Here is a 16,856-nt window from a genome sequence, read left to right as displayed (position 1 = left end):
TCATTTACCACACCTTCAAACAATTGGTTTTAGGCTAAGGTCTTGACTCTCCTCTTTGAAGATGAGTGTGATTAGGTTTTTAAAAAACAATAAAAACTTGACTAAATTAATTGCAAAAAAAACACAATTTCTCACTGCAATGAATATGAGTGCAATTCCTACATTGAGTAGTGGTAGACCAGTTACTTAGACACAACCTCTATTGAGGGACCATCTGCAGGAAAACTGAAATTTGTGGTGTAATTCATGTTGCATCACTTAGGGGTAGAGTAGCAACTTACTTTTCAATGGACAACAGTATTCCTTAATGTCAGGGCAATTTGGGCTTCAGACCTATTACAACTCTGTTGAAAACATGTTTCTTGCCATTGTCTTCAGAGTATACTCCAGCTTCCTTAAATAGGGATGTGGATTCTGTGACCTTCCAAGTGATGTTGGACTAAAACTCCCACTCACCTTGCTCACTGGGGCTGATGGGAGTTGGAATCCAACAACATCTGGAAGACCACAGGTCCCTCGTCGCTCAGTTAGGAAAGGCACCAAGAAGCCTAAGGATGACAATCATCATTATCTTTTAAGATAGTGTTAGCACCCCAAGGAGAGCGTAATCATCTAAATATATTACAAAAAACATGCCTGTTGTTCCTTGGTCAAATACTTTTCCAGTGCCAAATGTTAATTGGAAGAGTACCGTATTTTTCGTCCTATAGGGCGCACCGGCCCATAGGACGCACCTCATTTTTTTTGGGGGGGGGAAAATGAATAAAAAAAAATTATTTCCCCCCCCAGCCGCGGCTGCCGCCCCAAGCCTTGCGCACACCTGCCCGAAGCACGGGGCACCCTCCGGAGGGCTCCGCGTGCTTTGGGCTGCAGGCTGCCGCCCCAAGCCTTGCGCGCCGCAAGGCTTGCGGACACTCGCTGGGGCTGCAGGCTGCGGCCCGCAAGCCTTGTGAGCCCGCGGGAACTCCCGCCGGGCTTGGAAGGCTTGCGGATAGCTTCCTGAAGCCTGGAGAGCGAGAGGGGTCGGTGCGCACCGATGCCTCTCGCTCTCCAGGCTTCAGCGAAAGCCTGCATTTGCCCCATAGGACGCACACACATTTCCCCTTCATTTTTGGAGGGGAAAAAGTGCGTCCTATGGGGCGAAAAATACGGTATGTAGCATTCTGATAATTGGTCCAGTTCATTCACATTTTATTTACTTGCATGACGGCTGCAACACTTCTGTCGCAGAAGTAGCATAATAATTTCCCACTGTTCCCTGACTTGGCTTCATTTCTGCTCTGCAGTTTTACAACACAATAAAAGAATCCAGACAACAGCGTGAAACACAAATGCCTTTTATGTTTGTATCAGACATTTAGACAGAAGACTTTTTCATAACTCTTTTGCAACTACTGTTACACAACGAGTAAATCTGCTGACAAAGCCAGCAGAGAAAGCACCAAGTTGAACTGAAAAAGCATGCATCAGCAGAGCTGAACAGACTGTGCCCCAAAACACTTGCCCCATTGCACTAAACTTGCCCCACTGCACTAAACCACCGCCATCCTAAGCCTCGTCCTCCTCGCCTTCCTCTTCAAACTCTCCTTGCTCGTCCGCTGTGGCGTCTTGATATTGCTGGTATTCGGAGACCAGGTCGTTCATGTTGCTCTCGGCCTCCGTGAACTCCATCTCATCCATGCCCTCTCCGGTGTACCAGTGCAGGAAGGCCTTTCGGCGGAACATGGCCGTGAACTGCTCAGAGATCCTCTTGAACAGCTCCTGGATGGCCGTGCTGTTGCCAATGAAGGTGGCGGACATCTTGAGGCCTCGCGGAGGGATGTCGCACACGGCCGTCTTCACGTTGTTGGGGATCCACTCGACAAAGTAGCTGCTGTTCTTGTTCTGGACATTGAGCATCTGCTCATCCACTTCCTTCATGGACATTCTGCCCCGGAAAATGGCCGCCACCGTCAGGTAGCGCCCGTGGCGCGGGTCACAGGCCGCCATCATGTTTTTAGAATCGAACATCTGCTGGGTCAGCTCTGGCACCGTCAGGGCCCGGTACTGCTGGCTTCCACGGCTCGTGAGGGGAGCAAAACCGGGCATGAAGAAATGCAGGCGAGGGAAGGGCACCATGTTGACCGCCAGCTTGCGGAGGTCGGCATTCAGTTGGCCAGGGAACCGCAGGCAGGTGGTGACGCCGCTCATGGTGGCCGACACCAAGTGGTTGAGGTCCCCGTACGTCGGAGTGGTGAGTTTGAGTGTGCGGAAGCAGATATCGTACAAGGCCTCATTGTCAATACAGTAGGTTTCATCCGTGTTCTCCACCAGCTGGTGGACGGACAGCGTGGCATTGTAGGGCTCCACCACTGTGTCCGACACCTTAGGGGACGGCATCACACTGAATGTGTTCATGATCCGGTCGGGATACTCCTCCCGGATCTTGCTGATGAGGAGTGTCCCCATCCCAGAGCCTGTGCCACCGCCCAGGGAATGGGTCAACTGGAAGCCCTGCAAGCAGTCGCAGCTCTCTGACTCCTTCCTTACCACATCCAGCACAGAGTCCACCAGCTCCGCTCCCTCCGTGTAGTGGCCCTTGGCCCAGTTATTCCCAGCACCACTCTGGCCTAGAGGAGGAAGCAGAAAGGTGATGAACGAGCAGAAGCTACAGCTGCCAACACTTTAAATGCATAAAGGGTGGAACTGCTAAAGCAGACCAGCTGGAGCCAAAATGTGCATTTCTTTTTAAATTTTGGTTATGACCTCTTCAGGGGGGCACAGTCTGTAACAGCCCTAAGAAATGGTTCTGTTGTGTTCTTGGATAAGCAATCCATCAAGTGCTAGAACATTGGTATTTCCTTCATATATCTTCTCCAAATATTTATTTGCATGCAAACGCTAAACCGCATGGCCAAGAAATTTGCATGCAACAGGGATCCATGGTCAATCTAGCATAGTGTCAGGTCTGCAGATATGGACAGGAGTTTCCAATAAGAATTAATGAGCCTCTGACAGGTTTATAGTCTATTTACAATAACACAAAGAGAGCGGCAATGAGCCAACTTCTCTCTGAATCTCCTCCCCTTTTGCAGCACGAAGGGCGCCGATTCCCTGTCCTTCTGCCCCTGTGCTTTCGTTGCTCCTTAACCCTTTCCTGCCTCCTAGTCTGAGGGGAGGGAGGAACATCCTCGCCGCTCTCAAAGTAAGAGCCTTCCAAACTCTCCCTCCCTCCTGGTTGCCTAGCAACTTTATCAGGGCTGTCTATCTCCTCCTCCTCCGACTGCGAGGTTTCTTAATCTACTGTTCTCTCTGTTACTGAGAACACTGAAGGAAGGGGGGCAATTACCCCCTTCCTCCTCATTAAAGGCTGCTCTGTGACTGCCTGCCTTCCTTGTCTGAGTCAGACCAGTCTCTGGCATCTGACACTGGCCAGCCCCTGACACATGGAATCATAGAACTGTAGAGTTGGAAGGGACATCGATGATCATCTAGTCCAACTCCCTGCAATGCAGGAATCTTTCACCCTATGTGTGCCTCGAACTCACAACCCTGCAATTAAGCGTCTTATGCTCTATCGACTGAGCTATCCACGGTGTGTTCTGGTTAAGGGAGAGAAGGCTGCCCTTTCTCTTGTGGCGATATGCCCCAAATCCTGGAATATCTCATCCATTTCACCATGGGAGAGATGCAGGAATGATCCCTTGACCCATTTTTCTGCCAATACATGGGAAACAGGAAATGCATACTTGCCCATCCTACTCCTATTGTGAAAGCTCATAATGGCAGAACCCTACGCAGAGATTGATGCCTGACAACTTTAAAGAGGACCGCACATGCTGATGGAAGTGAATGCCAATTGGCTTCAAGCCAAGCTGACTGTAGCACTCATGCTTCGCTTGGTGGAGGAGAAGAGGAGGTACTGAAGGTGAACTGGAACAGATTGGTAGATTTCTAGCCAGCAAACCCTTGATCTAGGCAGAGAGGACCTGAGCTTCTGAGTTCATTTTCGCTTGGGCCACCCGTTTTAGAACAGCCATGATGAAACACTTACCAAAGACAAAGTTGTCAGGTCTAAAGATCTGCCCAAAAGGTCCAGACCTGACCGAGTCCATTGTGCCAGGCTCCAAGTCCACAAGGATGGCACGGGGCACGTACTTGTTACCTGCAGTGGTGGTGGTGGAGGGACGACAAAAGACACTCAGCGTTACAGACCTGCTGTCAGCAGATTTCGTGGGATGGGGAGGGGAGGGGAATCCGCACAAAACCCAACACAAGGCAGCTCCTATGCTCTTGGCAACCTCATTACTATTCACCGGAGAGACACAGCAACTCTCTAAACAGATAAAAGGAGTGGGGGAGGTGCAGATTTAAAGGGAACAGCCTAATGAAACCAGGCTTGAATTTTAAGTAGGCATTAAAGCGTTGCCAAGGATTTCAATAGCTGCTTAAAGGCCCCGGCTTGCCAGGGTTTTGTCACGCTTGCTGCTCTCCCAGTGCCCGTGACATTTTTTGAAGAATCTATCAGCAGCTTTCCTCCCCGGCCTCCCTCCTCTCTCTCTCTCTCTCTCACACCCACACCCACACACCCACACCCCGCTCCCTCCCCAAGGTTACCAGTTGCTTCATTGTAGTAGACATTGATCCTCTCTAGCTGTAGGTCGCTGTCTCCGTGGTAGCTGCCGGTGGGGTCAATTCCATGCTCATCGCTGATGACTTCCCAGAACTGGAATGGGAATTTTGGAGAGCTATTAGCAACTGCCTTTGAAATGCCTAGAAGGCTGACTCCCCCTCCCCCCCAAAAAACCACATGCCGCTTGCTGGCACGCCTTGCCAAAATCCCGTTGTCAGGGCTGCCAGATTCCCAGCTGAAAAGAGCTTCTGCCGTGGGAAATGAGGCGGATCATGGCAAACGCTTAAGAGCTCTGGCAGCCCAGGTGGCTGCCTTGACAGCAGCTCGAAGCACAAAGAAACAGCACCGCTGCAATACTCCACATGCAACCCACAAAGGAAGCCACAATGCACCAGGATGCCATTGACAGCTCTTTAAAATCTCCGTTTATAATTCTGAAATACGTTGCATGGTGGGCAGTGAGAAAAGGATGGCTGCAGAAGATTTTTCAGTACTGCTTTCCTTAAAAATAAATAATTCACTCCTTATGTTTGTAGGTATTTTCTCTGCTCTATCTTTTGTAATTCAAGCCTCTGTCTTGAATGTGCTTGGGTTTGTTCAGTTTTAACCGTATTTAAAAATTGAATGATGATCTTTCATTGTCTGGAGGAGTGGGGAGGAAAAGGTGCCACCAAGCCCATGTACACACCCACTTGCGCCCCACCTTAGCGGCGCTAGAAAGGCTATTGTCTCCTGGTGCTGTTCTCTCAAACACAAAACCAAACCAGCACCAGCCTCTCTGCCCATGATCATAACCAAAATGGCAGCAGAAAGCCACTCTTTGCTTCATATCCTTGAAAAGGTAACCTTAGAAGCTGCTAGGAAACTCACTTATGAGAGGACCGTTGGGCATGTGTCCCCAGATCTGTGACAATGTTTTCTGAGCAAGCACTAAGGTCTAAGGTGTGTGTGTGGGGGGGTGCTTTATGCTCACAGAAAAATGCCCTGCAATGTTGCAGGTTAAAGACCACTTTCCATTCACTTGGGAGCCTCGAGATACATGCTGCGTGGACCACACTATTACTGCATAGCCTGCCAAGGTGGTAGCACCAACTCTAAATATTTTCAAAGCGAATTCAGTATTTCTTCGTTCCCTTTCACAAAAGAGAAGAGGAAAGCCCAGCAGGGGCAACCAGATCCCCAAGCAAGTCAAGCTCAAAATAATAAGCTCATATGATCTACCCAAACTGAATTCAGAGAAAGCACTGTGACAGTCTACCTACACAAGGGAAGCAACATGGAAACGGAGTACTATTCATCGAACCTTAAAATCCCCTTTACTGCAGAATCTAGCCCAATACCGTATTAGAAGAGAGGATACCAGTGAGCCTAGAGATGACTATAGACCCCCCTCGACTTACTGAAAGCTATATTGTCTCTGTACCAGCACTGAGGGTGTGGTACCACCAGCTACCCTTACTTGTCAAAAATAAAACAAGCGGCTGGTGAAGCCCAGCCATATGGGCGGAGTATAAATAAAATGTTAAAGCACCAGATCCAGTCCCATCCACACACAAAAACCAACACCACCCGGATTTGGAATTTTGTGTGTGTGTGTCTTTGTGACATGAGCGCTGACTCAAAGCACGAAGTGCCTACAACAAGGCGGGATGAGGAAACGCCTTTTTCTAGACCCCTTATTAGAGCGCCGGTTCCTGCTAGCCGCTCACACATCAAAGGCAACGAATGGGACTATCCAACGCGACCAGCATTTTCTATTCTCCTCCCTCCCCTCCGCAAGGGGCGTGTAACAAAGGAACCGGCTGCAGCGTAGGATGAACGCGCCGTCGAGGAAGCAGACCCGAGCGGGGGTAGAGGTGGTGAAGAATACATCTCTCAAAATTGTGAGACGAAGACATAAAAAGAGAGAGAGAGAGAAAATGCTGAGTTGCTGAATAGGCTCCTTCGATGCGCAGGAGGCCGAGGTCACTGAACCCCACCCGAGTTAGAGACGCGTGGAACGCCTGGAATTGGCGACTCCCTGCAGCGCGTGTAACAATAGAGACGCCCCCCTTTCCTTTCCTCTCCTGCCCCTGTCCAGACCATACCTTCGCCCCTATCTGGTTGCCACACTGGCCGGCCTGGATGTGCACGATCTCACGCATGGCGACGGCTTGACTCCGGGCTGACCCCCCACTCGCTGGCCGCTTCTGCCTCCGGCGCGCCCACCTGCCTGACCTCGGCTCTCTTCAGCACCGGCAACAAGCAACAGGGAGCGCCTCGGCCGGGAGCTGTCTTTTATTCGGGGAGCGCCGATGCCCGCCTTTCTGCAGCCCAAGCCCCACCTACTCCCATTCACAGCTGCCTCCTCGGCTCGGGTGATGTAATGCGCCCAGTAGCTGACGGCGGACGGGGGGGGGACAGGGGGAGACGACGGATCCGCAGAAGTCCGTCCATCCCCTCTCCCCCACCCTCGGTTGATTTTATTTTTTAATAGAATGCATTCAGACATTTGCTTGGAGGTTTATCATATCGTAATTGCTGACCCATCTCTTCTCTCTCCCTTCGCTTTCTGATATATATACAGTGGTACCTCGGGTTACATACGCTTCAGGTTACAGACTCCACTAACTCAGAAACAGTACCTCGGGTTAAGAACTTTGCTCCAGGATGAGAACAGAAATCGTGCTGGGGGCGCAGCGGCAGCAGGAGGCCCCATTAGCTAAAGTGGTGCTTCAGGTTAAGAACAGTTTCAGGTTAAGAACGGACCTCCGGAACGAATTAAGTACGTAACCAGAGGTACCACTGTACTTAACCCGAGGTACCACTGCACTGTATGTTGGTGTAGCGGGGGTGGGGACACGGAGAGGCAGCTGCCACTCAAAATCAATAAAAATCCCATGCCCTTTTAAAATGTGCTTTTTTGGGGGGGCCCTATTGGGTCGTTGTTTTATTTTTATTAAGTATTTTTTTGGTTTTATATCTTTATTTTATTATGTGAACCGCCCGGAGGGCCCCGTATAGGGCGGTATAATTAATAAAAGTAATTAATAATTTATTAATACAATTAATAAATACAACAACAACAAAATAAATAAAAATATATAGCCAACTGAAGTTCTCCCCCCTCCCCAACAAGAGGCCTGCCCCCTAACAAAAATCCTAGCTACGCCCTGCCCCTCCTTGGCGACGCCCCATGTATTTAAAGGCGGTTGGAAGCTTCAAGTTGAAATGGACCGGAGGAACAGAAACAGCCTCCATCCTCGTCCCTCTCTGTCTCCAGCAGGACTTTCCCCCTGAAATATACTTGGAGTCGAAACATCCCCCCCGACTCTTCTTCTTCTTCTTCTTCTTCTTCTTCTTCTTCTTCTTCTTCTTCTTCTTCTAAAGGATGGAGTGGAGCGGCTTTGCTCTCGACTCCCCCAGTGAGAAAAGATAACGTGATGGGGTCAGGGACAGAGGAGGAAGGGAAGAGAAAAAGAATCTGCTGCGCGCAGGGCTCCGGCATTTGCAGTATTTGCAGCATCCGGCCGCGCCCTCCGGCTCCCCCCCATCCTTTTGTTTCTTAAGAGAAGACCCCCCGCCCCGCCCCCCGTTTGCAGCTGCCAACGCTGCAAGGTGGCAGGCAGGCAGCGCGCTCGGGCGCGGCCTTTGCTGCAGTTTCTCTCTGCCATCCTTCTCCCCACGTGCTTTCCCCGCCCTACTCCTGTCGAGATCGAGGCCTGGTATGCAAAGGTGCAAGGCCAGGCCACTCTCTCCCCTGCCTGGCTCCCCATTTCTGCAGGCGGAAACACGAGTTTGGGCGTGTTTATTAGCGAGCGAGCCCAGTGGGTGACTTGAATGAGGACGAGTCCCCCTGTTAGCAAGGTGGCGGGGGGGAGGAAAGGACCACGGCGCCTTTTAAGCTCTGGAGTCAGATCCACAGCTAAATCTGGGTTGGCACCGGGTGTGGCTGGAAGCAGGCTAGTTCGCGTGAACAGAATGAGCAGGAGCTGGTGATACAACTGAACAAAACCCGCAAGGCCCTTTCTCATCCCAGCTACAAGGCTCCAAATAATGCGGAATAAGAAGTTTTAAAAAAGCTGGTTCGGGGACCATAGCCAAATAAGCGCATCGATTCTTTTTGCTCCTTGGATCAAAAGCAAGATACAAGGCAATGCATGCCTTAAAAAAATAAGGATGACGAATTTAAGCCGGATAACTCATCATTAAAGGGTGATGCTGCTTCCAGAACAAATGCAATTCACGCACGAGTCTCAAAAAGATCTTTTGCTCCGTCTGGAGCGTTTTACATGACCTGGGTTAGCTAAACGGCTCACCCAGTATTTCCCTGAGGAGCGATTCAGCTATGTAGACGCATCAGTCTCGTTTGATTTGCAGTGCGATTCGTGGGTATAATTTTATTGCTGATGTTACGTTATTCACCGCCATGGTTTTTATTTTATTTTAATTGATGATGATGATGATTGCAAATAAGGCTGCAGAAGGTTCTGGGTTCATTTTTAAAGTCTTGTCTGAGGACGCAGCACTTCTTTTCTTCCCAGCCAATAAACACTGTTGCTAATCGGTGTCTTCTCTTTTCCCGTCTACGCCTTGCCCGGTGTTCTAGAGACAATGATGAGGTCAGCTTCCCATCTTCCAGGGATGAGAGGCTACATTTCAAGCTGGCAACGGAGCTGCTTTCGAGCAACGTAATATCGGGAGGGGGTGACTCAGGGCTGCCGGCTGCCTTCTGCCAGATCGTCACTGGGAGGGGAACTCCGCCTTGTCCTCTCTCCCTCCCTGCAAAGAGGATGAAACGATCCAAGCCAGGGGGTAACAGTTTGGTTTTTGCTCTCTTGCATATTTTGCTGCTGTGCCTGTGGAGGAAGGGAAGACAGAGGGCGTGAATGGTATCACACCATATTCCTCGCAACGCAGCCTGAGTGGTTGGTCGCAGCAGCGCTTTATCTCAAACCTGCTATTAGCAGAGGCAACGCGTTTCATTCTGTTTCTGTGTGCTCAGCAGACAGACAACAACAAAAGCAAGTGGCTAAAAGGAGCAGCTTATTTCCCCCCTTTGTTTTCTAGCCAGCTAGAACTATAACTGTATCACGTTTCGATCTGGTCTGTGTGTTTACTCCGGGGGTGGGGCAGATCCACCGAATTTAATAGCGCTTATTCTCCATTCCCATAAAACTATCCACCTTACTGAACACAGTGGATCTTCCTTCCGAAGAAACAAGACAAGCGAAATTGCAAATCCAAGATTACGCTTGGGAGTGAAGCCTCACTGAACATAAGTGGAATTGACCTTCAAATAAAATTGGGTGAAATTTAATGCTCCTCGTTACTACTTAAGAAGCCAATTACCAATTCTTATCCCTTGAGTATTCACTATTTTCAATTCTTGGTTATCATTTATAAGATTTATTACCCGCCCTTCTCAAGGAAATCCCAGGGCAAGTTACAACAAAGAGAAAATGCAATTTTGTAGCAGATAAAAGTCCGTATAATCTTAAAACACATAAAGGTAAAAGTAAAGGGACCCCTGACCATTAGGTCCAGTCGTGGCCGACTCTGGGGTTTCGGCGCTCATCTCGCTTTACTGGCCAAGGGAGCCGGCGTACAGCTTCCGGGTCATGTGGCCAGCATGACTAAGCCGCTTCTGGTGAACCAGAGCAGCGCATGGAAACACCGTTTACCTTCCCGCCGGAGTGGTGCCTATTTATCTAATTGCACTTTGACGTGCTTTTGAACTGCTAGGTTGGCAGGAGCAGGGACCAAGCAACGGGAGCTCACCCCATCACAGGGATTCGAACCGCCGACACATACAAGTGTTCTAAAATGGAATAGAGCAATATATAATTAAAAAGTGTCAGATATTCTGCTAAACTACCAGGCTGGGTTTTTTTTGTTTTTTAAAAAAACACCCTTATATTCCTTTTATAAGTAACACAACTCCCAGACTACAGGATTTCCAAAGAATTTGGAAGAAATTGAAATAAAAATAAAAGTATGAGTATTCAAATTTATTTTAGTCACAGACCAGCATAAGATTAAAAAACAACAACAGATAAACTGAACACATAAGACTTAAAACAGGTAAGGGATAAAAAAACTAGTAATTAAAAGGTGATTATATCATGCATACTTAAAAAGATAGAAACAATGACAAAAGAGTAAAAGGTTATACCCAGATGGGTGGGGTATAAATAATAATAATAATAATAATAATAATAATAATAATAATAATAAGAAGGAAGGGAGTGTGAAGGAGCACAGCTTCTCAGCCTTTTGGCTAAAATCAAGTGTAAAAATAAAAGTATTATCAAGAGACACCAACCGGTATGTATAACCTCATGTTTTCCATATTTGTGAGACAAGACTTTGCTGTTTTATTTGCAAAGCAAATCTTTAGACCTGAGCATAGAATTTTGTCAACGATATTCTTTATTCCTTTTCCAAGGAACAGAGTAATCCTGTTTTGCCTTATATAGCTCAACACAGCACTGTCAAATATTGATTATACAGACAGCATAGGATGCTCTCTGCTGCATATGAGCCAATTTTAGTCTATTATTGCGATACACATTTCTTCTGTTTGACATGTTTCCTCGAGATATATGAGGGAACCACAGAATAGCCCTCCATGGATATTGTATTTTGCTGTGTCTGAATGTGCTGGGATTCCTGACAAGCTGCCTTTCCAACACATGCACATGTAGGCAGAGGTTTTCCTGTAGGAGAAAGAAAGGGAGGGAGTGTCTGAAAGAGCATTTAACCACCCGCAGTCTGAAAGAGAGTTGAGCAAAAGCAGCGCTATACCGCTCTCGTTTGTGTAGGTCGCCTCTTTTAAAAAACTGGACTTTCCAGGCCTGTCATCTTGGTGGCGGCAAGGATCAGCCAAACCCAAAACTGCAGTCCTGGATTCACCACCACTCCCGAAAAGGCTTATTATATAATTAACAGTGCAACTTTGATGACACCCAGAGTTGTTGGCATCCATCTGCCTCAAGAGACAATGGAGTGTGCCTCCGGGGGTGAAGTCAAACCGCTGTGTTAGCAGCACCAAAGCGGCCTCCCTGGAGCACAAGCCTGGGCAGCGTGAATGAAGGTCCTGGGCTGCCAAGCTAACACGACCCCCTTCTTGGCCTCGCTGATGTGGTCCAAAGGAAAGCAGAGCAAGACGTTTGGCACCAGTTTGGCTGCAGGAATTGCCGGAAGGAGGCGTAGAAGGCGCCATCCAACCATCTTAGGAACTCCACTCCATATTTGTGTAGGGTTTACTCCAGGGGTCAGCAAACCTTTTCAGCAGGGGGCCAGTCCACTGTCCCTCAGACCTTGTGGGGGGCTGGACTATATTTTGAAAAAATAATAATAATGAATGAATTCCTATCCCCACAAATAACCCAGAGATGCATTTTAAATAAAAGGACACATTCTACTCATGTAAAAACGCACTGATTCCCAGACCGTCTGTGGGCCAGATTTAGAAGGCGATTGGGCCGGATCCGGCCCCAGGCCCTTAGTTGCCTACCCATGGTTTACGCCTTAGCCTTTTCTTCTCCCAAAGATGTCTTGCAAGGCAGTGGAGGTTTAGGATCTGAGTTTTCCTTCTCCTAGAAGGGCTACCTTCCCAGGTTGACGAGCCCCGTCTGGCCCTCACTTCCTTCGGCGGCATGTGCAGAAACCGCCTTCTTGACTGTTGGACCCACTGATGGTCTTGTCTGCTCAATCTGCTGGAGCCGGTCTTCGCGTGCAGGGGATGTCCCTAACTGCGGGTTTCAAACCCATTGGCTACCTTCACCTAGTTTAGCTGGCCAGTCAAAGCCATTTCCTGGGGTGTGGCTATTGTCACGTGCTGACGGCTCCTAGGAGCTATAGGTAAGAACTGAGTGCAGGATGGGAACCAAAGGTGGACAAACTACCCCAGAAGGAGCACGATGTGTCCCCCAGCAGAGGTACTACCCCTCCCCTAACACCCTATACTCCCAACACTCACAGTATTCCTAAGCCAATGCAGCTGTAGGAGGTGGGTTTAATTTTCCGAATGCCGTCTGCAGAGTGACATTTAAAAGATCCTAATTTCCCCCCTATTTCTGGGGGAAGTGATTGGAAACGGAATGTGCTCTTTAAAGGAAATAAACACTAAACACTACTTCCATATATATGTTGAGAAGATGCACCATCATATTCAATACCGATTTCCTCATTGTTCTTGAAAGAGATATTTCACTGGGTCTTACTGTATACGTAATTTAAACTGATATTGTTTCTCCACTGCACATTTTTAAAATTCTGTTGGGCAATAAATCTTCATGGTTCGCAATTTTTGTCCCACTTTCCTTTTTCGAGGTCTCCTTTTACTTCCACAGAGACATCCCTCCTTCCTACGTTGAAACTCTTCCCACAGCTCTGACGCTCAGTCTGGCCATACAGGCCATCAGATTCCACCTTCTGCAGTTTCCTAGGCAACCAGCCTAGTCTTGGAAACAAGCTGCATTTAAAGAGGATCTCTGCCACCCAACACCCTGTAACCTTTTCATTCTTGGCTGCATTCTTCCCTTGCTTAAAAGCAAAGAATATGAAGACTAGCTGCTATGCCAAGAATATAGAATTGTCTTATTTCTTGCATACATTGAAAAAAAGACATCTCTTCGAAAGTTGGCTTAAAATCAACTTACAGACCAAATTAATTTTGCTGTCTTTTCCTCGTCACACACATGGCTGCAATCTTCAAATACCAGGCACAAAAGTGATTGTGTAAAGTCCTTGTACCATCAGCTTTATCCAGATCAGTCAGAACTGACAGATTTTCCAGACATATATCATAAAAGTGGTTTATGACTTAAGTAATAGCAGTACAGTGGTACCTCTGGATGCAAACGGGATCCGTTCTGCAGCCCTGTTCACATCCTGAAGTGAACGCAACCGGCGTCCGTGTGTCTGCGCGGGTCGCGATTCGCTGCTTCCACGTCATTTTGACCGTCTGCGCATGCACGAGCAGTGAAACCCAGAAGTAATGTGCTCCATTACTTCCGGGTCGCTGTGGAGCGCATAGCTGTCAACCTTCCCTTTTTTGGGGGGAAATTCCCTTATTCCAGTGCCGTTTCCCACTGCTTCCTGCTGCTATCCCAGATTGTTAGATATCCCGTAGACTGTCCCCGAGGCTGCTGATCCCTTATTTTTGAGGCTGCTGGTCCCTTATTTTCAAATCTGAAAGTTGACAGCTATGGCGGAGCGCAATCCGAAAATACTCATCCCGAAGCTACTTCAATCCGAGGTATGACTGTATTACATATGCTGCAACTCCTTGAGAGGTCTGGAGGGTGAAGACACAAGAATGGACCTTCTCTACAGTGGCTCCCCATCTGTGGAATGCTCTCCCCAGGGAAGTTTGCCTGGTGCCTTCATTATACACCTTTAGGTGCCAAGCAAAAACATTTCTTTTTAACCAGGCCTTTGGCTGATCTGATGGAACATCCTATACCCTTTTAAAATGTGACTTGTGTGTGTGTGTGTGATTGTTCTTATTTTGATTTTATATATCACGATATTTTCTGTGAACCGCCCTGAGACCTCTGGGTATAGGGCGGTAGATAAATTCAATAAAATAAATAAAAAACCCTGTACTGTACCTACTTACCTGGGAGCGAGCCTTACTGAACTCAGCATGACTTGTGTCTGATAGGATTGCGCCATTAGCACTTTATTTCCTTCCTATAGGTTATCTTAGTACCCCTTACAACAGCACTGATCGCCAGCTGGAGGGAGGGAGGAACAGGTGCTGAATTCAAAGCAGTCCCCCATTTCCTTCTCCTGACCACAAAACAGGTGACCAGTACATCAAAGATGGCAACAGTCATCATCTGTTGATGGGTGGGTACCACAAGTGCTGTAACATGTGTAGCCTCCTGATTCTTTCGGTTTAGACAATGACCTCTCTGTAGAAATCTGTTTATGCACAAGACCGAGAAATGTGGCAAGAGTACAACAGCAAGAACTGGTGGGGCTAAGCCAGGGGTCAGCAAACTTATTCTGTCCCTCAGACCTTGTGGGCGCTGGACTATATATATATTTTTTTTGGGGGGGAATGAATGAATTCCTATGCCCCACAAATAAACCAGAGATGCATTTTAAATAAAAGCACGCCTTCTACTCATGTAAAAACACCAGGCAGGCCCCACAAATAACCCAGAGAGGCATTTTAAACAAAAGGACACATTCTACTCATGTAAAAACACGCTGATTCCTGGATCATCCACGGGCCGGATTTAGAAGGTGATTGGACCGGATCCGGCCCCCGGGCCTTAGTTTGCTACAAGGGTGGCAAGGATAGCCTCCCAAACTTTCTTTTCTAGAATTGAAGTCCACTTCCACTTGGTGTGAAGTTCCAGCAAGCCAGGATGAAAAAAGCACTGAAGACTTACGGGGTCTTTGCTTTATTTAAACATGTGCAAGCAGAGCACAGTGGGAGCAAACAGGCACCCTACATACAGCAAGCAGCAGAATCTCAAAAAACAATGGACTCCGCCCCCCCCCACTGGACTTCAGCTACTAATTTGCATCCCTCCATTCAAATTGCTCTGCTCCCTTCCCCCAAAGTCCGAAGAGTGACCTTCTCCATGCTCTGCTGAGTATCTCATGCTCAAACCTGAGTTCTCCAGCCATAAGGAGACCAACCCAGCTTAACAGGAATTTTCAGTCAGTAGCTATTAAACTATGTAAATTGCTTTCAACATTTTCCCCTGCGAGGAAAACACGTAGCTGTTTTGGTTTAGTGGCTGGGTCCCCAACTTGGTGCCTGTGGGCAGTGCTTTTCTTCTAGAAAAAGGGGTGCCGGTACTGAGTACCATTTAGTACCCCCATGTGGGGGAAACACTGCCTGTGGGCACTATGGAACCCTCAAATACTCTCCTAGTGTCCCTCGAGACTCCTTGTGCTTTCAAATTTTTAGTTTTGTTTAAAATGAGCTCTCCCTGCTTTTGTTGTTGTTTTTGGTTGGGTCTGTGACAGGTTTTTTTTTGTGGGAAGGGGCTTCCTTTTGTCAGCTTTATTTATTAGGGGGAGTGTTGATGTTTTGCCTGGTTTTTTGTGTTTTTGGGGTGGGGGTCTCCCCAGCTTTTTACTTCTGTGAAATAGGCATTTTGTGGTGTCCTTGAGTTTCTTAGAAGAAGAAGAAGAAGAGTTTGGATTTGATATCCCGCTTTATCACTACCCGAAGGAGTCTCAAAGTGGCTAACATTCTCCTTTCCCTTCCTTCCCCACAACAAACACTCTGTGAGGTGAGTGGGGCTGAGAGACTTCAGAGAAGTGTGACTGGCCCAAGGTCACCCAGCAGTTGCATGTGGAGGAGCGGAGACGCGAACCCGGTTCCCCAGATTACGAGTCCACCGCTCTGAACCACTACACCACACTGGCTTCCACTTCTTAGACTTCCAAATGTGCCCCTGGACATGAAAAGGGCTGGTGACCTCTAGTTTGGACCACCAGCCAGCTTGAAGAGCACCCACGACTCAGGAGTTTACACCCTGTTCTGCAGAGTAGCTTGTTCCCCTCCCATTCTGCTGGACATCTCACACATGCAAGCTCTGTTTATTTTCTCTGCACAAACGTACATGAAGGCACATCCCTGCAATTAAAAAGAAAAAGACACAGTGAACAAGGTGAATTTCTGAATCATGGCAAATCTCAAAACCACAGCCACTAGAAAAAGGAGGATTGAGATTGCAGAAATAATTGTTGCCTATTTCTGTTAAGTCTGTGTAGTGCCAATTTTACAGGATTGTTCTTTCAAGCAAGGGTACATCTTTAAATAGACACGTTTCCCCTTTAAATTCAGCACACACGAACAGAGAAAAAGTTGAATCAGCAACTCCTGAGTGCCTCATTAATATTTATAACAGACAAGAGAACCCCAGACAGGAATAAGAAATATCCTCCATCTAGTGGTCAGATGAGACATCACTCCTCTAGGTCGCTGGTGCCTGTCTGACATTTACACTCTGAGATGTTCCACAGAACCAATTGATTTGTTGCAGATCTCTCCCCCCGCCATTCTTTTTCAGGAAAGGAAGCAAAGCAGTGGGCGCGTAAGCAAACAGATTATAAAAAGGTAAAGGTAAAGGGACCCCTGACCATTAGGTCCAGTCGTGGCCGACTCTGGGGTTGCGGCACTAATCTCGCTTTATTGGCCGAGGGAGCCGGCGTACAGCTTCCGGGTCATGTGGCCAGCATGACTAAGCCGCTCCTGGCGAACCAGAGCAGCGCACGGAAACACCGT

General features: G+C 48.0%; 1 protein-coding gene across 1 annotated transcript; it reads right to left on the bottom strand.

Moving 5' to 3' along the window:
* Positions 1–1,321: 1,321 nt before the first annotated feature.
* Positions 1,322–6,864, bottom strand: LOC128417824 (tubulin beta-2 chain). The gene is made up of 4 exons (XM_053397014.1): positions 6,700–6,864; positions 4,597–4,705; positions 4,034–4,144; positions 1,322–2,609 (listed from the first exon to the last, which is right to left on the bottom strand). Exons 1-4 carry the CDS (start codon positions 6,754–6,756, stop codon positions 1,549–1,551), a joined length of 1,338 nt encoding a protein of 445 aa, XP_053252989.1. The 5' UTR covers positions 6,757–6,864; the 3' UTR covers positions 1,322–1,548.
* Positions 6,865–16,856: the final 9,992 nt, after the last annotated feature.

The sequence above is a fragment of the Podarcis raffonei genome, chromosome 7 (assembly GCF_027172205.1).
Source record: "Podarcis raffonei isolate rPodRaf1 chromosome 7, rPodRaf1.pri, whole genome shotgun sequence".
In the NCBI taxonomy this organism is placed as follows: Eukaryota; Metazoa; Chordata; class Lepidosauria; order Squamata; family Lacertidae; genus Podarcis; species Podarcis raffonei.
The sequence above is the reverse complement of the archived record's forward strand: the minus strand, read 5'-3'. Positions and strand labels throughout refer to the sequence as shown.

Excerpts from the sequence above, each read along its gene's own strand:
- LOC128417824 (XM_053397014.1), bottom strand. The coding sequence starts at position 6,756 with ATGCGTGAGATCGTGCACATCCAGGCCGGCCAGTGTGGCAACCAGATA. Across the intron at positions 4,145-4,596 it reads CTACTACAATGAAGCAACTG|GTAACAAGTACGTGCCCCGT; the intron begins GTAACCTTGGGG and ends CCACCACTGCAG. Across the intron at positions 2,610-4,033 it reads ACCTGACAACTTTGTCTTTG|GCCAGAGTGGTGCTGGGAAT; the intron begins GTAAGTGTTTCA and ends TTCCTCCTCTAG.